This window comes from Pseudophryne corroboree, chromosome 1, assembly GCF_028390025.1.
Source record: "Pseudophryne corroboree isolate aPseCor3 chromosome 1, aPseCor3.hap2, whole genome shotgun sequence".
NCBI lineage: Eukaryota > Metazoa > Chordata > Amphibia > Anura > Myobatrachidae > Pseudophryne > Pseudophryne corroboree.
The window spans coordinates 448,562,511-448,588,770 of NC_086444.1; the positions used below are offsets into that span (position 1 = coordinate 448,562,511).

The 26,260-nt window shown below is 46.1% G+C and overlaps 1 protein-coding gene across 4 annotated transcripts in view; it reads left to right on the plus strand.

The window, feature by feature from the left end:
* Positions 1–26,260, plus strand: part of RBM23 (RNA binding motif protein 23) — a 298,094-nt gene that overhangs the window by 210,981 nt on the left and 60,853 nt on the right. For all 4 annotated transcript variants that reach the window (XM_063913568.1, XM_063913567.1, XM_063913569.1 and 1 more), the window contains 2 exons: positions 4,502–4,619; positions 4,694–4,846. In XM_063913568.1, coding sequence (XP_063769638.1) covers positions 4,502–4,619; positions 4,694–4,846 — 271 coding nt within the window. The remainder of the gene's footprint in view (positions 1–4,501; positions 4,620–4,693; positions 4,847–26,260) is intronic.

Below are 26,260 nucleotides of genomic sequence, written 5' to 3' on the forward strand. Positions count from 1 at the left end.
AATAGACATGATGGCGTCACGCCTCAACAAAAAGCTCCCGAGGTATTGTGCCTCAGGCGGTAGCGGTGGATGCCCTGGTGACTCCGTGGGTGTTCCAGTCGGTCTATGTGTTCCCTCCTCTTCCTCTCATCTCAAAAATATTGAGAATCATAAGACGAAAAGGAGTACAGGCAATTCTCATTGTTCCAGATTGGCCTCGAAGGGCCTGATATCCGGAGCTACAGGAAATGCTCACAGAAGATCCGTGGCCTCTTCCTCTCAGAGAGGACCTGTTGCAACAGGGGCCCTGTCTGTTCCAAGACTTACAGCAGCTGCGTTTGACGGCATGGCGGTTGAACGCCGGATCCTAGCTGAAAAGGGCATTCCGGATGAGGTCATTCCTACTCTGATAAGGGCTAGGAAGGAGGTGACAGCGAAACATTATCACCGTATCTGGAGGAAGTATGTGTCATGGTGTGAGACCAAGAATGCTCCTTCGGAGGAATTTCATTCGGGGCCGTTTTCTCCACTTCCTACAGACTGGAGTGAATTTGGGCCTAAAATTAGGTTCCATTAAGGTACAGATTTCGGCCCTGTCTATTTTCTTTCAGAAGAAATTGGCTTCTCTACCAGAAGTCCAGACTTTTGTGAAGGGAGTGCTGTGGTGTTACAGTTCCTTAAGTCTCATTGGTTTGAGCCTCTTCAAACCGTGGAATTAAAATATCTCACTTGGAAAGTGGTTATGTTGTTGGCCTTGGCGTCTGCAAGGCGAGTGTCTGAGTTGGCGGCTTTATCTCACAAAAGCCCCTATCTGATTTTTCATGTGGACAGAGCTGAGTTGCGAACTCGTCCTCAATTTTTGCCTAAGGTGGTTTCCTCTTTTCATATGAACCAACCTATTGTGGTGCCTGTGGCTACGGGAGATTTGGAGGATTCCAACTCCCTTGATGTAGTCAGGGCCTTAAAAATTTACGTAGCCAGGACGGCTCGAATTAGGAAAACAGAAGCTCTGTTTGTCCTGTATGCAGCCAACAAGGTTGGCGCTCCTGCTTTTAAGCAGACTATTGCTCGCTGGATCTGTAACACGATTCAGCAGGCTCATTCTACGGCTGAATTGCCGTTACCTACTTCAGTGAAGGCCCATTCCACTAGGAAGGTGGGATCTTCTTGGGCGGCTGCCCGAGGCGTCTCGGCATTACAGCTTTGCCGAGCGGTGACTTGGTCGGGTTCAAACACTTTTGCTAAATTCTACAAGTTTGATACCCTGGCTGAGGAGGACCTCATGTTTGCTCAATCGGTGCTGCAGAGTCATCCGCACTCTCCCGCCCGTTTGGGAGCTTTGGTATAATCCCCATGGTCCTTGCGGAGTCCCCAGCATCCTCTAGGACGTAAGTGAAAATAAGATTTTAAACCTACCGGTAAATCTTTTTCTCCTAGTCCGTAGAGGATGCTGGGCGCCCCTCCCAGTGCGGACAACATTCTGCAAGACTTGTATATAGTTATTTGCTTGCATAAGGGTTATGTTACAGTTTTGTTCAGTCTTTGACTGATGCTGTTCTGTTTCATACTGTTGACTGGTTCGTATATTCCAGGTTATATGGTGTGGAGGGTGTGGGCTGGTGTGAATCTTGCCCTTGGATTAACAAAATCCTTTCCTCGTACTGTCCGTCTCCTCTGGGCACAGTTTCTCTAACTGAGGTCTGGAGGAGGGGCATAGAGGGAGGAGCCAGTGCACACCCATTCTAAAGTTTCTTTATAGTGCCCATGTCTCCTGCGGAGCCCGTCTATTCCCCATGGTCCTTACGGAGTCCCCAGCATCCTCTACGGACTAGAAGAAAAAGATTTACCGGTAGGTTTAAAATCTTATTTTTAATTACCTACCGGTAAATCCTTTTCTCGTAGTCCATATGGGATATTGGGTGCCCGCCTCGGTGCGTTGACTTTTCTTCAGGTTCTCTTTATGGTTACCTGTTCAGCTATTGTTGTTGTTTTTCAGCCGTTGCTGGTTGTTATGTGTTCGTGGTGTGCTGGTGTTAAATCTCACTACTCTTTGTTATCATGTTCCTTCTCTCATATATATCCTTTCTCCTTCGGGCACTGTTTTGCCTATAACTGCCTGTGGGAGGGGGCATAGAGGGGAGGAGCCAGCACACCCAGTGAAGAAATTTAAAGTGCATCGGCTCTTTTTGACCCCGTCTATACCCCATTGTACTAAGTCTCCCCAATATCCCTTATGAATTACGAGAAAAGGATTTACCGGTAGGTAATTAAAATCCTATTTTTTTTTTTCAAGTGTTCGCCAGAGGAGTCTATACAAAGTTGCATGCGCTCACTGAAACCACTTTGTTAAGCAGCTGGACCAGTCCGAACCATTTATGTCTACTTACTGGATGAAGGTCTCCACTGCAGCTTCCGGTGACTCAAAACTGATTTCACACATCTTGCGCTTGATTTGTGAGAATATGAAGAAGTTGCAGGGGGTCGGGTCTGGACTGTACTGCGGATGATCTAGCTCCTGGATGCGTTCATAGGCCAGAAAATCTGCCACTTTCCTGGACTTGTGGGCAGGTGCATTGTCATGGAGAAGGGCACCATAAGTGTGAGTTCTTGGACTGTGCCTGGAAATGGTGTCCCCAGTGACTGTGCTGGCAAAGTGGTCAAAGTCCAATAATTATTCGCTCCACACACTGACTGAAAAAAAAAATCTTTGTCTCAGTTAGTAACTATGTATGGACAACTTGAAGAAAGACATACAGTACTTTTTTTCATTTTTTAACATGGAACTCTGTATAGATTGGGAACTCTGACTTGTTCTAGAACCCCAAACAGTATTCTGGAAATTTGAGTTGTGCTGAAAACTGAGCCTAATTCTGAAGAGGGAGTAAAGCAAAAAAGATCAAATCACTGTGCACCTTGGAAAAACCATATTTCAATGCAGATTTATAATGTGCAGTGTAAAAATAAATCTGTCCAGGATTTGTGGCCTAGATGAAAAAGCAAGCCCATATTTATCCCACATTAAAAAAAAATCAAATGTATTTATGCAGCATGGTTTGTCCAGGTGCACAGTTATACCCCTCTTCAGATTGCAAGAGCTGGGTCGCACCCGGGTTTTTGTACATGTGTCCAACCTGGTTGCGACCCAGCAGAGACCCCTTTCAGACTGGCTTCTTTGTACATCAGGATATATTACTTAAAAGCACGGCTGCCATCAGAAATTGTGGGTCCCGGGACTGACCAGATAGGCAGGGACCCCCTCCATGTGGGTGTTAGCTTCACGCAGGGAGAAGGAACATCCTCCCACTCTCCCACAAAAACAATCCAAAAAGCATCTCAAGTTTCAGTTGTTTGAATAGCATGTAGGGGCATATTTTAATTAGCCACAGGGTTTACTGAGGATGAGGTCATAAAGATATTTGGACACACACTCTTGCTTGAGAGAATCCGCTTCTTCAGTAGATTAAGATACTGGCATGATACTGAGCACAGGACTGGAGAAGACAGTCTTCCATAGTGGAAGTCCAGAGGTATAGACCGTGTCTGTACCTGGAACAACTAGAATACCATATCCGGGTAGGACCGTAATAGCTTCGTATAGTGGATCCAGACTGGATCAGAATATCGTGACACAATAGAACCGGCCATGAACTGGTATTGCTCTGCACAATTGAACCGTGCTTGATCCAGTATGGCTTGGTACAAGGCACAGGTACACCTGCTGGACAGTGAGCTGACACTATGCACAGCAGAGACTGAGACCATGGGATGTGTCACTGGAACCCAGCATCCGCGACCAGCGGACTGGTGTTTAAGATGCTGAATACCCAGACATAACAAATGTGATTGTCAGGAAAGGTTTGCTCTGTAGGGGTGCTTGTGCAGAATGTCAAGTTTAATTTCCAGGTGTACAGTCTGAACCAAGGGAAGTCTGTGCTGTTTGTGAAATATGGAGAAGGAAGACTGGGAAGTGAACTGATGAATCTGGTGGCAATATCCCAAACAATATTGAATCACAAAATTCCATAGTAAATATTTAATGACTACATTAAAAAAAGGTTTTATTTCCATATGAAGGTTAAGAGGGCACTTGGATTATATATCAACTATAGATAGTGGAGTGAGTTTCTCCAGATCGTTGACCTAACAATGTGTGGTACAATGGAAAGTTCCTTCCTAAATGGTATGAAATGGCACTAGAAATATCCAGATTAGTAGCGGCCTTTCTGTACTGCAGCCTTTGCAGACCCTTCTGGGAGTAGGCGTCATGTACTCTACCAGAGTGTCGCAGATGCTGGATGCCAAACAAATGGAGGATGATTCAGTGCTGCATGCATAGAAATTTAGCAGGAGGTGCAAGTGTGGACCTAAGGCACTTGCTGAGGCAATGTCTGTTGTGGGGGATTTTAGTATATAAAAGCAGAGCTCCATAGAATTTTTTTTTTCTGATTTAAATATTAAACACTACTGTATGTTAATGACAGTTCCCAATGTAATTTTTTTGGCAAATATATTCTCTTCTCAGGCAACCCGAAAGCACTTTGACTCCAGAGGAACGGGATGCCCGAACTGTGTTTTGTATGCAGCTGGCTGCACGTATTCGTCCACGTGACTTAGAGGATTTCTTCTCAGCTGTTGGAAAAGTGAGACCAACTTCCCAAAACTTGTGATTTGAGTTTTCTCTTGTTCTGTAGCTAAATTTTTGCATGTCTTTTAGGTGCGCGATGTAAGGATCATTTCAGACAGAAACTCTCGCAGATCAAAAGGCATTGCGTATGTTGAATTTGTTGACATTCAGTCAGTGCCTCTAGCTATTGGTCTAACAGGTCAGAGGTTGTTGGGTGTACCCATCATTGTGCAGGCTTCACAGGTAAGTAGGCCTTTTTGGACATGGACTGACCATTTTGTAATACATCATAGGCTAATAATAGTTTATTAGTGGCATTATTATACTGAATTTCATTTTATCCTTAAATTTAACCGCATTTCAGCTTGTCCAACCCAGGCATTCCCCCTTACAATTTAAAGAAGTTTAAAGATAACTATTTATTGCTGGACCCAATAGCTACTGTATCTATTCTTGAGTAAACAACATCTCCCTAGCATCCATAAGGGTTATTGGGGGAATCTAGTACGATGGGTATAGACGGGGTCCAAAGGAGCAAGTGCACTTTAAATTTCTTCAACTGGGTGTGCTGGCTCCTCCCCTCTATGCCCCCTCCCACAGGCAGTTTAGGCAAGCTCCAGAGTTCTTCAGTTTCTTTTTAAATCTTTGTTATTTCTCTGGCTGGGTCCACAGGATTATCCACAGGATAACATTGGGATATGGTTGAGCGACAGCGGAAATGGCACCAACACGGTCACGAGCTTTCTGGCCTCCCAGGATGCATCGGGGCCTTCACCATATAGTCCCGCCCACTGACTCAGTCAAATCAGTTTTTTGCTTGGTGCGGCAGGAAGCCGCATGGTCACAGGGCTGCTGAGAAAAGCAGCCTCAAGCTTTTATTATTTTATTTTTATAGACTTACTATATTTTTTTTTGAGCGACTTTTCTTAACAGCGTCTTAAACGCATACTAGAAAGAGTCGCTCCAACAACTCCCTACCGGGTCGCAACAACGCTTACCTTTGCGGTATTAGTGCTGTCTCGACGGGCGTCTGTGTCGGATGTTCTAGCAGGTCCAGCAGACGTAACCAGGCTGTGGCCGGAGCATGGGGGGATGGTAAGTCTATGGATTTCCTCTTACTAGAGGGGTCAGGACACAGCTACACTGATTTGGTGGAGACTGCAAACAGTGTGTTGATGCGCCGAACATCTCGGGGGCGACAGCGCTACGCTCCAGGGATCATAGGCGCCAGGACTAGGGAGAGGGCGCGATCCTTAGAGTTTAAGTCAACAGGGGGATTCAGACGCTCTCCTGGCCCCCCCTCCTCCGAGTTCATGACCAGTTCCCGCGTGTCTCTCGTTCATGAACTGAATGACCTCACTTCCAGCTCAGACGCTACCACGAGGGTACTCGGTCGCAGCTTAGACGCTGCGGTTGTGTACACTAGAAATCCCTCCTAGACCGAGTCACAGGTCTTAGCGTCTGCATACACGTGGAAGTCGCTGAGCGTCAGTGAGCGACCGTGTCCGTTATCAGTTATCAAGAGTGGTAGTGCACATCAGTAGCGTCTGAATCCACTCAGCGTCTTACGAGCATATTTGCTTGGATATGGAAGTGTGATGAGTCTCCCTGTATCCCGCTCTCCGGAGGCAGGCTATATACAGTACTAAAAATTCTCTCTACTTGTTAGTATGAATTGTTAATTTTTAGTACCTATTGCATATGAGACCTGTATATTACTGTGTTTTCTGCATGTTATGTTGAAAAAGAACCAGTTAAAAACAGAAGTACAATTTTCCTACTTATGTATAAGTTGTTATGGGGGTTGTATTCTCATATGACAATGTCTAATGCTTTAACATGTGACTGACTGCTAGTATGTGTGCTGACTTTTCTGATGTAATGTCAGTCCTGTTCTGACCCTCAATTCAGGTGCACTGTGGTCAGATTGATCTCACTTCTATATACTCATATATAGGTGATTTTCAGTCACAAATTGTGTAGTCATTAACAGATTATTACCATGTCTGTGAGCGGCAAAAGTGACGAGGAGAATTTATCAAGCACTCCTACAGCCCTAACATGCTTATCTTGTAAGACAGGGTTAATTGATATGAACCAATTGGTCACTTATGAGGGTTTGTGTGCGAACTGTTTTGCTTTTCAGCAAAGTAAAAAACAGGAGTTAGTTCAACCACCAACAGAGCCACCATGGAATATGTTCGCAAAGACTCTATCTTCAATAGCGGACAGGTTAACTCCGGTAGCACCACCTCAAGGGTTAGGTTACACTATTAACCCATACATGCAGCTCCCTTCCTATGGCTTGGTTCCAGTAGCCAATACAAGCAACCAAGGGACAAGTAAGACTAAGATGGATACGTCTATGTGGCAGACTATACAACAAATGATGATACAGTAGATTCAAATACTCCGTATGATGATCAGTCGCAGAGTTTTAGTTCAGAAGATGTAGCTGAACTTATTAATGCTGTGAAGGCTGTTCTCTCTTTAGAAGAGCCAGCCAAGACCGTGTTAAAATCTAAAGCACCTGTGTTTAAACGAACAAAATCAGTTAAAGCTGAATTCCCAGCGTCAGATGAGCTGACGGAAATGATGGATGAGTCTTGGGCGATGCCCAGTAAGAAATATAAGATTCCTAAAAGATGGGATTCTTATTATCCATTTCCAGCTGTGGAGTGTTCAAAACGAAGAGTTCCTCCAAAAGTAGATGCACGTGTTCTGCGACTTGTGCATAAATCTGCTTTACCACTGTCATCTACCTCACTAAATGATGTCACAGACAGAAGGGTAGATAGCCTTTTGAAAAATGTATTTTCTCTAGTAGGAGCAGTGGTAAGACCTGCTATGGCTTCGGCCTGGGTAGCAAAGGCAATGGGCGAATGGATAGAGGAACTAGAGAATGACATCTCTTCTCCTAGTAGGGAGCAAGAGGATCGTTTTAGCTGTTTAAGACAATCTGCCCAATACTTGGAAGAAGCAGCAATTGATGTAGGTACAGTTGCTTCTAAAGCTTCAGCCTTGACAGTAGTCGCTCGCAGAGCAGTTTGGCTACGTACCTGGAAGGCAGATGCGGAATCCAAGAAAGAATTGGAAGCATTGCCTTTTTCGTTGATAATATATTGTTTGGAAAACCATTATCTGATATCCTAGAATCAGAGGCTGAATCAAAGAAGGTCAGATTTCCGGCAACCTATAACCCTAAGTCCAAGGGTCTAAAATGTCGCTCTTTTCGTTGGCAAAGCAAAGCGAAAGCTAAAGAGGAGCCTAAGCAACCCCAGTTTAAAACCAGGGGTAGGAAGCAGTGGGCTAGCAAAAAGCCAGCTTCCAAGCCTGAACAGAAACAGTCAGCCTGAAGAGACGGGCCTCCGCCTGGAGGATTCCAGGGTTGGTGGCCGACTCCTTCATTTTGCACACATATGGCAACAGTCAACAGCAGATGCTTGGGTGCAGAAGGTAGTATCTCAGGGGTATGGGTTCCCATTCAGGAGGCAGCCTCCCCAAAGATTTTTCTCTGACGTCCTAGTGGATGCTGGGGACTCCATAAGGACCATGGGGAATAGCGGCTCCGCAGGAGACTGGGCACAAAAGTAAAGCTTTAGAACTACCTGGTGTGCACTGGCTCCTCCCCCTATGACCCTCCTCCAAGCCTCAGTTAGATTTTTGTGCCCGAACGAGAAGGGTGCACACTAGGTGGCTCTCCTGAGCTGCTTAGTGAAAAGTTTAGTTTTAGGTTTTTTATGTTCAGTGAGACCTGCTGGCAACAGGCTCACTGCATCGAGGGACTAAGGGGAGAAGAAGCGAACTCACCTGCGTGCAGAGTGGATTGGGCTTCTTAGGCTACTGGACATTAGCTCCAGAGGGACCGATCACAGGCCCATGGATAGGTCCCAGAGCCGCGCCGCTGGCCCCCTTACAGAGCCAGAAGACAGAAGAGGTCCGGAAAATCGGCGGCAGAAGACGTCCTGTCTTCAACAAGGTAGCGCACAGCACTGCAGCTGTGCGCCATTGCTCTCAGCACACTTCACACTCCGGTCACTGAGGGTGCAGGGCGCAGGGGGGGGGGCGCCCTGAGACGCAATAAAAACACCTTGGATGGCAAAAAATGCATCACATATAGCTCCTGGGCTATATGGATGAATTTAACCCCTGCCAGAATACACAGAAAAACGGGAGATAAGGCCGCCGAGAAGGGGGCGGAGCCTATCTCCTCAGCACACTGGCGCCATTTTCCCTCACAGCTCCGTTGGAGGGAAGCTCCCTGGCTCTCCCCTGCAGTCACTACACTACAGAAAGGGTTAAAAAAGAGAGGGGGGCATTAATTACGCGCAGTATTAAAGATACAGCAGCTATAAGGGGAAAAACACTTATATAAGGTTATCCCTGTATATATATAGCGCTCTGGTGTGTGCTGGCAAACTCTCCCTCTGTCTCCCCAAAGGGCTAGTGGGGTCCTGTCCTCTATCAGAGCATTCCCTGTGTGTGTGCTGTGTGTCGGTACGTTTGTGTCGACATGTATGAGGAGAAAAATGATGTGGAGACGGAGCAGATTGCCTGTAATAGTGATGTCACCCCCTAGGGGGTCGACACCTGAGTGGATGAACTGTTGGAAGGAATTACGTGACAGTGTCAGCTCTGTATAAAAGACAGTGGTTGACATGAGACAGCCGGCTACTCAGCTTGTGCCTGTCCAGACGTCTCATAGGCCGTCAGGGGCTCTAAAGCGCCCGTTACCTCAGATGGCAGATATAGACGCCGACACGGATACTGACTCCAGTGTCGACGGTGAAGAGACAAATGTGACTTCCAGTAGGGCCACACGTTACATGATTGAGGCAATGAAAAATGTTTTACACATTTCTGATAATACGAGTACCACCAAAAAGGGGTATTATGTTCGGTGAGGAAAAACTACCTGTAGTTTTCCTGAATCTGAGAAATTAAATGAGGTGTGTGATGATGCGTGGGTTTCCCCCGATAACAACTGATAATTTCTAAAATGTTATTGGCATTATATCCTTTCCCGCCAGAGGTTAGGGTGCGTTGGGAAACACCCCCTAGGGTGGATAAAGCGCTCACACGCTTGTAAGAACAAGGGCTCTACCCTCTCCTGAGATGGCCGCCCTTAAGGATCCTGCTGATAGAAAGCAGGAGGGTATCCTAAAATGTATTTACACACATACTGGTGTTATACTGCGACCAGCAATCGCCTCAGCCTGGATGTGCAGTGCTGGGTTGGCGTGGTCGGATTCCCTGACTGAAAATATTGATACCCTAGATAGGGACAGTATATTATTGCCTATAGAGCATTTAAAAGATGCATTTCTATATATGCGTGATGCACAGCGGAATATTTGCCGACTGGCCTCAAGTCTAAGTGCGTTGTCCATTTCTGCCAGTAGAGGGTTATGGACACGACAGTGGTCAGGTGATGCGGATTCCAAACGGCATTTGGAAGTATTGCCTTATTAAGGGGAGGAGTTATTTGGGGTCGGTCTTTCAGACCTGGTGGCCACGGCAACAGCTGGGAAATCCACGTTTGTACCCCAGGTCGCCTCTCAACATAAGCAGACGCCGTATTATCAGGCGCAGTCCTTTCGTGGGCAAGCGGGCAAAAGGTTCCTCATTTCTGCCCCGTGACAGAGGGAGAGGAAAAAGGCTGCAGAAATCAGCCAGTTCCCAGGAACAGAAGCCCTCTACCGCCTCTGCCAAGCCCTCAGTATGACGCTGGGGCTTTACAAGCAGAATCAGGCACGGTGGGGGCCCGTCTCAATGAATTTCAGCGCGCAGTGGGCTCACTCGCAATTAGACCCCTGGATCCTTCAGGTGATATCTCAGGGGTACAAATTGGAATTCGAGACGTCTCCCCCTCGCCGTTTCCTAAAGTCGGCTTTACCGATGTCTCCCTCTGACAGGGAGGCAGTTTTGGAAGCCATTCACAAGCTGTATTCCCAGCAGGTGATAATCAAGGTACCCCTCCTGCAACAGGGAACGGGGTATTATTCCACACTGTTGTGGTACCGAAGCCGGACGGCTCGGTGAGACCGATTCTAAATCTAAAATCTTGAACACTTACATACGGAGGTTCAAATTCAAGATTGAGTCACTCAGAGCAGTGATTGCGAACCTGGAAGAAGGGGACTACATGATGTCTCGGGACATCAAGGATGCTTACCTTCATGTCCCAATTTACCCTTCTCACCAAGGGTACCTCAGGTTTGTGGTACAGAACTGTCACTATCAGTTTCAGACGCTGCCGTATGGATGGTCCACGGCACCCCGGGTCTTTACCAAGGTAATGGCCGAAATGATGATACTCTTTCGAAGGAAGGGAATTTTAGTTATCCCTTACTTGGACGATTCCCTGATAAGGGTAAGATCCAGGGAACAGTTGGAGGTCGGTGTAGCACTATCTCAGGTAGTGTTGCGGCAGCACGATTGGATTCTCAATATTCCAAAATCGCAGCTGATTCCGACGACTCGTCTTCTGTTCCTAGGGATGATCCTGGACACAGTCCAGAAAAAGGTGTTTCTCCCGGAGGAGAAAGTCAGGGAGTTATCCGAGCTAGTCGGGAACCTCCTATAACCGAGCCAAGTCTCAGTACATCAATGAAAGGGTTCTGGGAAAAATGGTGGCTTCCTACGAAGCAATCCCATTCGGCAGATTCCACGCAAGAACTTTCCAGTGGGACCTGCTGGACAAATGGTCCGGGTCGCATCTTCAGATGCATCAGCGGATAACCCTGTCACCAAGCACAAGGGTGTCTCTCCTGTGGTGGTTGCAGAGTGCTCATCTTCTAGAGGGCCGCAGATTAGACATTCAGGACTGGGTCCTGGTGACCACGGATGCCAGCCTGCGAGGCTGGGGAGCAGTCACACAGGGAAGGAATTTCCAGAGCTTATGGTCAAGCCTGGAGACATCACTTCACATAAATATCCTGAAGCTAAGGGCCATTTACAATGCTCTAAGCTCAGCAAGACCTCTGCTTCAAGGTCACCTGGAGTTGATCCATTCGGACAACATCACGGCAGTCACCCACGTAAACAGACAGGGTGACACAAGAAGCAGGAGGGCAAGGCAGAAGCTGCAAGGATTCTTCGCTGGGCGGAAAATCATGTGATAGCACTGTCAGCAGTATTCATTCCGGGAGTGGACAACTGGGAAGCAGACTTCCTCAGCAGACACGACCCCCACCCGGGAGAGTGGGGACTTCACCCAGAAGTCTTTCACATGTTTATAAAATTCGACAAGTATTGCGCCAGGTCAAGGGACCCTCAGGCAATAGCTGTAGACGCTCTGGTAACACAGTGGGTGTACCAGTCAGTGTATGTGTTCCCTCCTCTGCCTCTCATACCCAAGGTACTGAGAATTATAAGATGGAGAGGAGTAAGCACTATATTCGTGGCTCCGGATTGGCCAAGAAGGACTTGGTAACCGGAACTTCAAGAGATGCTCACGGAGGATCCGTGGCCTCTACCTCTAAGAAGGGACCTGCTCCAGCAAGGACCCTGTCTGTTCCAAGACTTACCGCGGCTGCGTTTGACGGCATGGCGGTTGAACGCCGGATCCTGAAGGAGAAAGGCATTCCGGATGAAGTCATTCCTATCCTGATCAAAGCCAGGAAAAATATAACCGCAAAACATTATCACCGCATTTGGCGAAAATATGTTGCGTGGTGCGAGGCCAGTAAGGCCCCGACGGAGGAATTTTCAACTAGGTCGATTCCTACATTTCCTGCAAACAGGAGTGTCTATGGGCCTGAAATGGGGGTCCATTAAGGTTCAAATTTGGGCCCTGTCAATTTTCTTCCAAAAAGAACTAGCTTCAGTCCCTGAAGTTCAGACGTTTGTGAAAGGGGTACTGTATATACAGCCTCCTTTTGTGCCTCCAGTGGCACCTTGGGATCTAAATGTAGTTTTTGGGTTCCAAAAGTCACATTGGTTTGAACCACTTAAATATGTGGAGTTAAAATATCTCACATGGAAAGTGGTCATGCTGTTGGCCCTGGCCTGGGCCAGGTGCGTGTCAGAATTGGCGGCTTTATCCTGTAAAAGCCCTCATCTGATTTTCCATTCGGACAGGGCGGAATTGAGGACTTGTCCTCAGTTTCTCCCTAAGGTGGTTTTCAGCGTTTCACCTGAATCAACCTATTGTGGTGCCTGCGGCTACTAGGGACTTGGAGGACTCCAAGTTGCTAGACGTTGTCAGGGCCCTGGAAATATAGGTTTCCAGGACGGCTGGAGTCAGAAAATCTGACTCGTTGTTTATTCTGTATGCACCCAACAAGCTGGGTGCTCCTGCTTCTAAGCAGACTATTGCTCGTTGGATTTGTAGTACAATTCAGCTTGCACATTCTGTGGCAGGCCTGCCACAGCCAAAATCTGTAAAAGCCCATTCCACAAGGAAGGTGGGCTCATCTTGGGCGGCTGCCCGAGGGGTCTCGGCTTTACAACTTTGCCGAGCAGCTACTTGGTCAGGAGCAAATACGTTTGTAAAATTCTACAAATTTGATACCCTGGCTGAGGAGGATCTGGAGTTCTCTCATTTGGTGCTGCAGAGTCAACCGCACTCTCCCGCCCGTTTGGGAGCTTTGGTATAATCCCCATGGTCCTTACGGAGTCCCCAGCATCCACTAGGACGTCAGAGAAAATAAGATTTTACTTACCGATAAATCTATTTCTCGTAGTCCGTAGTGGATGCTGGGCGCCCATCCCAAGTGCGGATTGTCTGCAATACTGGTACATAGTTATTGTTACCAAAAAAAATCGGGTTATTGCTGTAGTGAGCCATCTTTTCTAGAGGCTCCTCTGTTATCATGCTGTTAACTGGGTTTAGATCACAAGTTATATGGTGTGATTGGTGTGGCTGGTATGAGTCTTACCCGGGATTCAAAATCCTTCCTTATTGTGTACGCTCGTCCGGGCACAGTATCCTAACTGAGGCTTGGAGGAGGGTCATAGGGGGAGGAGCCAGTGCACACCAGGTAGTTCTAAAGCTTTACTTTTGTGCCCAGTCTCCTGCGGAGCCGCTATTCCCCATGGTCCTTACGGAGTCCCCAGCATCCACTACGGACTACGAGAAATAGAATTATTGGTAAGTAAATTCTTATTTTTTGCACCAGCCTGTCTCGTATAGAGTCGAAGGCCAATGCCCTGCAAGAAGCAGTCCAAAAATTACTGCAGTCAGGTGTGATTGTCCCAGTACCACCTCCACAAAGGGGACAGGGGTTTTACTCCAATCTATTTCTAATACAGAAGCTCCCGAAGTTCCACATGGAGACGTTACGCTCCATAATATTGGCTATGGAACCGGGAGATTACATGGTATCTCTGGATGTACGGGATGCTTACCTACATGTGCCTATAGCACTGTCTCATCAGTGTTACCTCAGGTTTGCCATCCTCCAGGAACATTTTCAGTTCCAAGCTTTGCCCTTCGGGCTAGCAACAGCACCCAGGGTGTTTACCAAAATTATGGTGGTTATGGCAGCTTGTCTGCGCAAACAGGGGATAAGAATATTCCCATACCTCAACGACCTATTAATCCTAGCACATTCGCAGGATTTACTTTTGAGCCATCTTCAACAGACAATAGTTTGTTTACAGAGACACGGGTGGCTCATAAATTGGGAAAAGTCGTCTCTGAATCCGTCACAGCGGATGGTTCATTTGGGGGCCATATTGGATTCAGACCTACAGAAAGTTCTCTTACTAGAGAAAAAGATACTCAAGGTGCAGGTCATGGCTCAGGAAGCGTTGCACGCCCAGACAATGTCAGTCCATGCAGCAATGCGACTGTTGGGTCTGATGGTATCAACCTTTGACATGGTGGAATATGCGCAGTTCCACTCCAGACCATTGCAGCACCTTATTCTGACCAGATGGAACGGAAATCATCAAATGATAAAAAAGCAGATGATAAAGTTTCCAGTAAACTTAAAAAGGTCTCTAGCGCGGTGGCTACAGACAGACCATTTAAACAAGGGGAGATCCTTTTGGATAAAAGAGGGGAAAGTCCTGACAACAGATGCCAGCCTGCAGAGCTGGGGTGCGGTACTCGGAAGCCTGTGGTTCCAGGGAAAATGGACCTCAAGGGAAAGTCGCCCGCCGATAAATCTGTTGGAAATAAGGGCCATTTACTACAGCAGTAGCGTACCTCAATCATCAAGGAGGAACTCACAGCAAGAGACTGATGGAGGAAGTAACTCCCATTCTAAGATGGGCAGAACTCCATCTTCCAGCATTTTTCCAGCATTGTCAGCAGTGTTTGTCCCAGGTGTACTGAACTGGGAAGTGGATTTTCTCAGTCGACACACCATTCAGGAAACCGAATGGGCATTACACCCAGAAGTGTTTCAGGCAATAGTGAACAGATGGGATCTACCAGAGATAGATCTCATGGCGTCTCGTCTAAACAACAAAGTTCCGAGGTGCGGATCGAGAACGAAGGATCCCGGAGCGGTCCTTGTTGACGCACTGTCAGTAAAATGGAGATTTCATCTGACGTATCTGTTCCCCCCAATATCTCTGTTACCCAGAGTAGTGAGAAAAATAAAGCAAGCAAAAGGAGCAATAATTCTAATTTCTCTAACGTCCTAAGTGGATGCTGGGGACTCCGTAAGGACCATGGGGAATAGCGGCTCCGCAGGAGACTGGGCACATCTAAAGAAAGCTTTAGGACTATCTGGTGTGCACTGGCTCCTCCCCCTATGACCCTCCTCCAAGCCTCAGTTAGATCTCTGTGCCCGAACGAGAAGGGTGCACACTAGGGGCTCTCCTGAGCTTCTTAGTGAAAGTTGTAGTTTAGGTTTTTTATTTTCAGTGAGACCTGCTGGCAACAGGCTCACTGCATCGAGGGACTAAGGGGAGAAGAAGCGAACTCACCTGCGTGCAGAGTGGATTGGGCTTCTTAGGCTACTGGACATTAGCTCCAGAGGGACGATCACAGGCCCAGCCATGGATGGGTCCCAGAGCCGCGCCGCCGGCCCCCTTACAGAGCCAGAAGACAGAAGAGGTCCGGAAAATCGGCGGCAGAAGACATCCTGTCTTCACCAAGGTAGCGCACAGCACTGCAGCTGTGCGCCATTGCTCCTCAGCACACTTCACACTTCGGTCACTGAGGGTGCAGGGCGCTAGGGGGGGGCGCCCTGAGCAGCAATAAAAACACCTTGGCTGGCGAAAATACATCACATATAGCCCCCAGGGCTATATGGATGAATTTTAACCCCTGCCAGAATCCATAAAAAAGCAGGAGAAAAGTCAGCGAAAAAGGGGCGGAGCCTATCTCCTCAGCACACTGGCGCCATTTTCCCTCACAGCTCAGTTGGAGGGAAGCTCCCCTGGCTCTCCCCTGCAGTCACTACACTACAGAAAGGGTTAAAAAAGAGAGGGGGGCACTAATTAGGCGCAGTATTAACAATACAGCAGCTATAAGGGGAAAAACACTTATATAAGGTTATCCCTGTATATATATAGCGCTTTGGTGTGTGCTGGCAAACTCTCCCTCTGTCTCCCCAAAGGGCTAGTGGGGTCCTGTCCTCTATCAGAGCATTCCCTGTGTGTGTGCTGTATGTCGGTACGTTTGTGTCGACATGTATGAGGAGAAAAATGATGTGGAGACGAAGCAGATTGCCTGTAATAGTGATGTCACCCCCTAGGGGGTCGACACCTGAGTGGATGAACTGTTGGAAGGAATTACGTGACAGTGTCAGCTCTGTATAAAAGACAGTGGTTGACATGAGACAGCCGGCTACTCAGCTTGTGCCTGTCCAGACGTATCATAGGCCGTCAGGGGCTCTAAAGCGCCCGTTACCTCAGATGGCAGATATAGACGCCGACACGGATACTGACTCCAGTGTCGACGGTGAAGAGACAAATGTGACTTCCAGTAGGGCCACACGTTACATGATTGAGGCAATGAAAAATGTTTTACACATTTCTGATAATACGAGTACCACCAAAAAGGGGTATTATGTTCGGTGAGGAAAAACTACCTGTAGTTTTCCTGAATCTGAGAAATTAAATGAGGTGTGTGATGATGCGTGGTTTTCCCCCGATAACAACTGATAATTTCTAAAATGTTATTGGCATTATATCCTTTCCCGCCAGAGGTTAGGGTGCGTTGGGAAACACCCTGACAATGCTAAATTCCTTTGTCGTACAAACAACCCTTATGAAGCTAAGAACACTGTACGCTGTTTACTTAAGAAATACCGTAATGATACGCTATTTGCGTAACGATCGCTCAGCCGTATGCGAGACGCTCAAGCGTCACGTTCGCTCACGGCCCAGTGATCGCAGGACACGTTATTGGTTATGTCTAGGGGAAAGATTCGCTGTAACGTAGCATACGCTAGAGACCACGAGGAGGTCACCAGCGGTGCAGACGCTCACAACACTATACCGTGATATTAAACCTTATACCGATGAAACACACAGAATACCTTAATGTGAGTACAGGGTGTAAATGCAACCTTGTGTAACCTGACTATCTACAAAGCTGTTTGAGCGTCACCGACGCTCAAGTGAACACTTAACACTATAGTAAATACACTGATACTGGTTTAGGTTTCCAAAGCCTATTAACTGTATTATATCTAATATACTTGTAAAAGAGTAACACAGTACAAATGATACACTACAATATAACAAAGACTTCCTAACCAAACACCTAACTAAGGGATAAACTACAATGCTATCCTGGTCTAACACAATACAATACAATACTATAAAGTTTAGTCTAGGGGAGATATGAGAGAAAAGAGAGAATAGAGAGAGAGAAATAGACACAGAGAGAGAGAGAGAGAGAGAAATTGGCTCACAGAAAGACAATGATTATGGAGAGAACTTACGCACAAAGGGTATGATCGCCTGCGCCTCGATATCCAGCTCCCGATTATCAGCAGATAACCGTTGATGAGAGAGTGAGAGCTGGATGTGGTCGGTCTGCCTATTTATGCCCCACACACAATGCAATCTCCTAGTCCCTACAATCCTACAGTTTATTGGACACAGGAATTCGGCCCTGTACTGTAACCAAAGGTCATAGGTTGATTCATACAGGTGGGCTGTGCTGATTTCCAACAGCTCAGGTGGGTGGGGAACTGGGTTTCCCGCCGCATACCTGAGTATGTGCAAATCATAGAAATGGACATAAACTTCTTATGTCCACAACTATTCGCACGAGCGATTAATACGCTCCAAACCAACACCGGAATATTGCTAATTAAATACTCTTCCGATGGATACCAAACACTGCTGTATGACTCCTGTTAGACCCTTCGTGCAATACAAAGAGGGATTCCTCCGCTCAGGGACATTCTATCTAAACCAAACTTACAGAAACTATTGAGGGGAACATGATCTATAAACTACATTAATTGTGAACTTTTGTAACGAATGAGTCGCACGCTACGATCACATAAACTCTACCGTAAATGCGCATACTGCGCGTGCGAGTGCACGCTATTGCGAGTATGCGCTTCCACGGGAGAGCGTACGCACGCGCAGCACGGACCAGTGTGCGGTGCAAATATGGCAGTGTGCACTAAGACATTTTTCTGACTTTGACAGTCCACCCTTTGGCAGTCAATAATAACTGCCACAAAACGTTTTAAGGAGAAAAATGTAAGTCAGGGGTTAATTGATTTCCATGGTGGGGTAAGGAAGAAGAGAGGAGTAGGTGTGAAAAGGGTATGACCTAGTGAGAAAGCAGAAGCATGTGTGTATGAGTCCATGTTTGGAGGGTCATGTATCATCGTGCCGTACGTGTGGTAAATCAAGCTTCGAGGTATTGCGAAGTATACATTTGAATTCCTTCTTATCCTGTGGTACAGGTCTGTGGATGGGCTGTCAAACTCTACCGAGCTCATTTCGGCTGTGGTTGTAACACAATGGGGATGCACATTTTAGTTGATGATACATGAATTGGGGGGGTATGTGGTTGCTGCTATCTGTGCCTGTATTCCCTATCGACTATGTGTGTTATTACCTGAGGGTTACAGAGATGAAGATAAAGAACACTTACGAAAAATGCAATGATATTCTATGTCAGGTTAATGTATGTTCGTCGATTGAGGTCTTGATTGGTGTCGGTTGATTGGAGTCTTCTTCTTTGTGCTTTTGCTCATAAATCGTGAGTAAAGCAAACAACGTCCATGGATTTACAAAAAATGTTGGGCTAGCGTGATTTTAAAGTTCCTAGGGAAACTGGGGTACCCATGGCATTGTCCATCAAAATCTTGTTTATCAGGTCGTCTGCTCTTCTTCTTTCCATCTTTCCGTTGTCGGCCCCTTGGCTCATCAAATCCTTCGTCTACGTGGGTCTTTGTACCTCGGAGGAAAACATAGAAATGGGTGAAAGACGGACCGTATACTCATTACATCATCACGTCATGGTTTCTAGCATTGGGTCATAAATCAAATCCAGGTTGATTACAGTTTCCTCACTCCTCAAGCTCATCACTTTTGTACTTTGTTTGCACCTCATTAAAGCCTGCCCGCATCTAAATATCAATCCAATAGATATAACGACACCCAAGATACATAGGAGAAACTTTCCAACATCCATTATGACTCCTTGAGCCCAGTCTCCCAAACCGGAGAACCAATTTCGCGGGTTCAACCATGACACCCAACCAGTCAGCTCATTACCTACAGCAGCAAGGGTGAGATTGTGTTTTCGACGAAATTCCCGCTTCAATTGGAGAATATCGTCCATCTTTTGGTCTATGACCTCTACCGGATCCTCGGTGCTATTTGTGATATACGTGCAACACTTTATGCCGTACTGTGTTGCCAATGTAACACAATATCCGCCTGTTACTGCTGTAAGATAATTAAGAACCATCCTATGCTGAACTAGTTCTGTTTTGTAAGCTTGAAGTTCTCTTCCAGTGTATCTAAACGTGTCATCATACATTTCAGTGATATTATCTAACAAATTGGCGAGTGCGGAAATGTATTTATAATTCATCACACCTCGAGCGGTGCGAGTGAAATCTAACGCTACCAGAACCTGAATCCCGGTGGATTCATGGATAAGATCAGAGGCCGGATGCTCTAATCTTTCTGACAGTTGTCTTTTAACTTGGTGTTCGTAATGAGTGTGAGTATAAGGAGCTTGGGCACCACGGTGTATGTCCTTCATTTTGTCATGTGTAACAGTCATCACTTCAGGCAATACTTTTCCAATATAACACAATCCTTCAGAGTTTGGGGCAAGCCACTTGTACGCCTTTCTCCCGCATATGAAATATGCATCATCGGGGAGAACATAAGGGACGGAGAAGGACATGACCATGTTACAAACCTTCCAGGTGAAATCTCCTGACCCTAATTCTTCCATCTGTCTAATGCACGTATCAGTTTGTACGATATGTGCACAGTATCCTGGTGATACCTCTCCAACTCTAGTAATCCTATTCCCTAAGGTATATCGATACCGGAAAGATTTTCCTCTACTGGCTATGTGGCGTACGAGCTCTGTATCTGTAGGCATTCTATCTGCTCTGTGTGAAAAGGTCATGGTAAGGTTGCTCCATGACACTTCCCAATTTCCCGGCTTACGGGGATTGGAGATATTAAAACATAAGAGGGACCTATCCACATGGTATTGGTGGAGCTTCAAACTAGGAGGGCTGGAGATGTTAAACCTCCGGTCCACCGGTCTCCCACCACTTAGCTCAAGTACCTCCCCTAACGTTAAAGGAAATGGTACTAGCCCTGATTTGCTGTGTCCCTGAGGTACTTGAGAGCATACCCAACAATCGGTCTTGTTTAATACGTTACCCACTAAGGAGTGATAGTCACTCAATGGATGCCGATCCATATGGATATTAAAACTAGATTGGCATTTCTTTGTTACAGAGCCTACAGATACAACTTTCTTTTTGAACTAACATTCCTTCACAGTTGTTTACAAATAACATGGTTGTTAGATCGTGCCCGGTACTCGCCTTTGCTTGGTGATTGGGTTGCTATTGGAAATTTACACCTCCGTCTCAGTCATCAGGACCTTTCTGGGTCCTTTCTCGACCTCACTGGTACTCTCACCGAAACAGACTGCTCTGGTCAACATCATGGTCAACAGGAAAATCCATATCACAGTCTCTTGGGGCAAGTCCATCTTACAGGAGGAGAAAAGAAGAAATTTGTAAAGGGGGTATAAGAAAATCAGTTTGAGGGGGAGAGAACTCGTTACGATAATAAGTTCTCTCGTTTTGTTGTTCTTCTTGTTCTGCTGTCCTCTCAAAAGGTGCTGTCTCTCAGTCTTCCAAACGAACATTCTGGTGATGCAATATTCCTTCCTAACCGGCGATCTTTCTGTAAGGAGAAAAAAAAATCTGGCATTACCATTGGTCCAACTGAGGGGTGACATACCATCTTTAAACCATGGAAACATGAGTGAGAAGAGAGAGAAAATAAAAAAAAACAAAAGAGATAGACAACAATTCATGTGCATATATACATTACATAACTCGACAATAACCATCAATAAGAAAAGAGAAACAAAGCATTTTCAAACATTGTAAGAAAACATTGTTAGCATTAGAAAAACATTGTCAGACTTATTAGGCTGTCATATCTATGTATCTACTGGTCTCCTTGAGCAGTCCCTCCCCACCAGCACTTGCATTACTCCACTGTCTGTATCTGGCCAGAATACATAGTGGCGGATAGGTCATGCTGGGGTTTGGTAGACTTCTGCAAGGACCAAGTGGGTATGCAATGTGTGAATTCTTACCAATACTCGTCAGAGATGGGGATAGAGAGTGAGAAAAGAGAAAAAGATTTTCACGAATACATTTACAACTTTTCACCCGGTCATTCCTGTGTCTTCAGGGAATGACCTCCCACTTCATTAACCGTTACCTCAGGCTTACCATCAGTCCTAATGATCACCTTTCCTGACCACATATCATGGGTGTGGCCCAAAATTCTTCCTATGTGATCCCTGCTTGTAATTTGGTGTGTCATAACTTTTGCTCATTTTCATGTCTAGGGGGTTGGTATGCCTTCTGTGAATCTTTGATCATACAGTTAGATCTTTCCTAGGATCTGGGTAATCAGACATGATTGATCTCAATTCTGTCCGGGACCAGGGATGGCGCATTGCACTGTCCTTGACGGGAATGGTTCCCTGATCATCAGTCTTCCCATTGGGGACTGTGATCACCCTGACAGGACTAAACTCAATCACATCACCTTGTTTTGGTCTTATAATATGGGGTACATTTGTTTGTGCGTGATATAAAACATTGTACGTACCTGTGGACACGACCTCACCTGACCCTCCGTTAGGGGGTTTGATTATTGCCTTTACCAATTTGGTCGCGTCCACTTGGATGGCTTCTGTGATGGTTGTTGGAAGAGGTGCTGACATCGTTCTGGGCTCACTGTCTTGTTTGTATTCCTGAGGGAGGTTTGACATGGGGTGCAACTGGCACAGGTTAATAGTTGTACATTCAACAGTATTACAATAATCATTGTTACATTTATTACACTTATTCTTATAATCTATATTACAGTTGCTAAGAGCGTTTTTATTGTTCCACCCTTGTGCTTTTCTCTCCGCAATCAACTCCTCTCCCGATGCCATGTCTCTCCTCTCAAGATAAGAGTCAGAAAAGTCAATAGACTCTCTTTGTAATTCACTTTCCTGTTGCCATAACTGTAAATATTCATAATGTTTATTTTGTCTCTTCGTTGGTTCAACGAGACTTATCCTCCTCCTTAAATTTTGTAACACCTCTGGACTGAAGCTACCTATTCTTGGGAACTTGTCCCTGTCTTGTACAGTCATTCTCTCCCATTCATCACAAAAAACTTCAGCGTGATTTCCATATTTCTTACACATCACATATCGTGCCGACCCGATGGATCGGTTCTCTGAATCAACCTGAACCTGGGTTGATCGCCCCCTACCGGAACAAATGGCCCCCATAATCTGCAGGCGTTGCTTATTCCTCCTTGAATATCAAGGCTTTCAGCGCACCCTTACAAACAAACCAAGATGTCCTTGGGCAGGCCGGCGGTGGTGGTTTATCAAGTACCCCACTTACTTCTCGCCCACGTTGGCCTATGCCGCAATCACTGTAAACCAGAGCTGTGGTACCCAACCCAGGGCCCCTGTGAACCTTTACTTACTGGGGCGTGCTGGACCTACCAGTCCCCAGCAAGTATCGGTTGTTGGATAGTTCCTGAGTGACCAGCGAACTTCCCTTCCCAAAAAATAAAAAATTACACAAATCACGTCAGAGTGTACAAATAGCGTTTGTGACCCCTTTACTCTAATGGTATTTAGGTCAGATTACTAACTACTGCACACAATTACGTGCGGTCCAATCGTTCAGTACACGAGCACTACTTGTCATGTACTGAAAGATCAATGGAATCGATGTTTCCGGCTGCGATTCCTTCAACCAGAGCTTGTATGGCCTATATGGGTTCTGCACCAACACCCCAGGCGTTGTGCCACTGGACTTTTATAGCGGACCTTTTACCTTACGACCTCCTGGTCTTGTTCCTTATGACCTCCTGGTCTTGTTACCTTATGGTCCGCTATACTCTAATGCTCAAATATTATTTAACCAGAGATGCCTCCCTGGCCACCGTATATGTCACTTACACGTATGTTCCTTGACGAGTACCCGACTTTCCTTTTGGTTCCACCTTAAAGTTATATAAACTTTTGTATACAAAACACACTCACTCAACACATGTACACTTTGTTTCTATATCTATTTCTGCGCAGAAATTGTCTTCAGGCCAAGAGTGTTACCAATTAGGAGCAGGATCTGTTAAACTAAATTTCAGATTTTCCAAAAATAGATTTGCGTTATTTACCGCGTCGCGTTATCTATCGCCTTTGCGCTACTTATCGCTTTTGCGCTAATTCAACTTTTCGTGACTTGAGCTACGTGGGCGTAACCAGACGCTACGTTGCGTAGTGTACGCTGCGTGCGTCTGCCTTTTGGATTGCGTACGCTAGTCTTTGTTAGCGACACGTGTACGCAATGCAAAGGATCCACCGTAACACAATATATTTATTTATCAATGTAGATGATCCCTGATCATCTACCGCAATCCACACTGACTGCCTTGTTTTCCAGACAACCCGTGTGTTGTTCTATACTTTAACTATTACCTCTACTATTAAATAACAGCAAATCTCCTTTTAGCCCTTTCTATCAACTATAAAATTTGGCAAACAGGAATAGTGATATACGAAAAATGAAATAGAAATGCAGATATATGCGTGCGTACGCAAGACAAAAGAAAAATAAACAGTTTTAAAAAGACACAAGCGTTTTGTTCTTACTTCCGGTTACCGGGTTCCTTCAGCACTCTTTACCTAAGCGAAGCAGACGCTTATCCCGTCAGCAACTGCGAGACAACCTCCCACCCTTTGCTGGAGGGATAATGTCTGCTGATCTACCTAGTGCAGATATGAGAAGTATAGGACGAGCCCGCAATTGACAATGCTAAATTCCTTTGTCGTACAAACAACCCTTATGAAGCTAAGAACACTGTACGCTGTTTACTTAAGAAATACCGTAATGATACGCTATTTGCGTAACGATCGCTCAGCCGTAGGCGAGACGCTCAAGCGTCACGTTCGCTCACGGCCCAGTGATCGCAGGACACGTTATTGGTTATGTCTAGGGGAAAGATTCGCTGTAACGTAGCATACGCTAGAGACCACGAGGAGGTCACCAGCGGTGCAGACGCTCACAACACTATACCGTGATATTAAACCTTATACCGATGAAACACACAGAATACCTTAATGTGAGTACAGGGTGTAAATGCAACCTTGTGTAACCTGACTATCTACAAAGCTGTTTGAGCGTCACCGACGCTCAAGTGAACACTTAACACTATAGTAAATACACTGATACTGGTTTAGGTTTCCAAAGCCTATTAACTGTATTATATCTAATATACTTGTAAAAGAGTAACACAGTACAAATGATACACTACAATATAACAAAGACTTCCTAACCAAACACCTAACTAAGGGATAAACTACAATGCTATCCTGGTCTAACACAATACAATACAATACTATAAAGTTTAGTCTAGGGGAGATATGAGAGAAAAGAGAGAATAGAGAGAGAGAAATAGACACAGAGAGAGAGAGAGAGAGAGAAATTGGCTCACAGAAAGACAATGATTATGGAGAGAACTTACGCACAAAGGGTATGATCGCCTGCGCCTCGATATCCAGCTCCCGATTATCAGCAGATAACCGTTGATGAGAGAGTGAGAGCTGGATGTGGTCGGTCTGCCTATTTATGCCCCACACACAATGCAATCTCCTAGTCCCTACAATCCTACAGTTTATTGGACACAGGAATTCGGCCCTGTACTGTAACCAAAGGTCATAGGTTGATTCATACAGGTGGGCTGTGCTGATTTCCAACAGCTCAGGTGGGTGGGGAACTGGGTTTCCCGCCGCATACCTGAGTATGTGCAAATCATAGAAATGGACATAAACTTCTTATGTCCACAACTATTCGCACGAGCGATTAATACGCTCCAAACCAACACCGGAATATTGCTAATTAAATACTCTTCCGATGGATACCAAACACTGCTGTATGACTCCTGTTAGACCCTTCGTGCAATACAAAGAGGGATTCCTCCGCTCAGGGACATTCTATCTAAACCAAACTTACAGAAACTATTGAGGGGAACATGATCTATAAACTACATTAATTGTGAACTTTTGTAACGAATGAGTCGCACGCTACGATCACATAAACTCTACCGTAAATGCGCATACTGCGCGTGCGAGTGCACGCTATTGCGAGTATGCGCTTCCACGGGAGAGCGTACGCACGCGCAGCACGGACCAGTGTGCGGTGCAAATATGGCAGTGTGCACTAAGACATTTTTCTGACTTTGACAACCCCCTAGGGTGGATAAAGCGCTCACACGCTTGTAAGGGCTCTACCCTCTCCTGAGATGGCCGCCCTTAAGGATCCTGCTGATAGAAAGCAGGAGGGTATCCTAAAATGTATTTACACACATACTGGTGTTATACTGCGACCAGCAATCGCCTCAGCCTGGATGTGCAGTGCTGGGTTGGCGTGGTCGGATTCCCTGACTGAAAATATTGATACCCTAGATAGGGACAGTATATTTTTGCCTATAGAGCATTTAAAAGATGCATTTCTATATATGCGTGATGCACAGCGGAATATTTGCCGACTGGCATCAAGTCTAAGTGCGTTGTCCATTTCTGCCAGTAGAGGGTTATGGACATGTCAGTGGTCAGGTGATGCGTATTCCAAACGGCATTTGGAAGTATTGCCTTAATAAGGGGAGGAGTTATTTGGGGTCGGTCTTTCAGACCTGGTGGCCACGGCAACAGCTGGGAAATCCACGTTTGTACCCCAGGTCGCCTCTCAACATGAGAAGACGCCGTATTATCAGGCGCAGTCTTTTCGTGGACAAGCGGGCAAAATGTTCCTCATTTCTGCCCCGTGACAGAGGGAGAGCAAAAAGGCTGCAGAAATCAGCCAGTTCCCAGGAACAGAAACCCTCTCCCGCCTCTGCCAAGCCCTCAGTATGACGCTGGGGCTTTACAAGCAGAATCAGGCACGGTGGGGGGCCCGTCTCAATGAATTTCAGCGCGCAGTGGGCTCACTC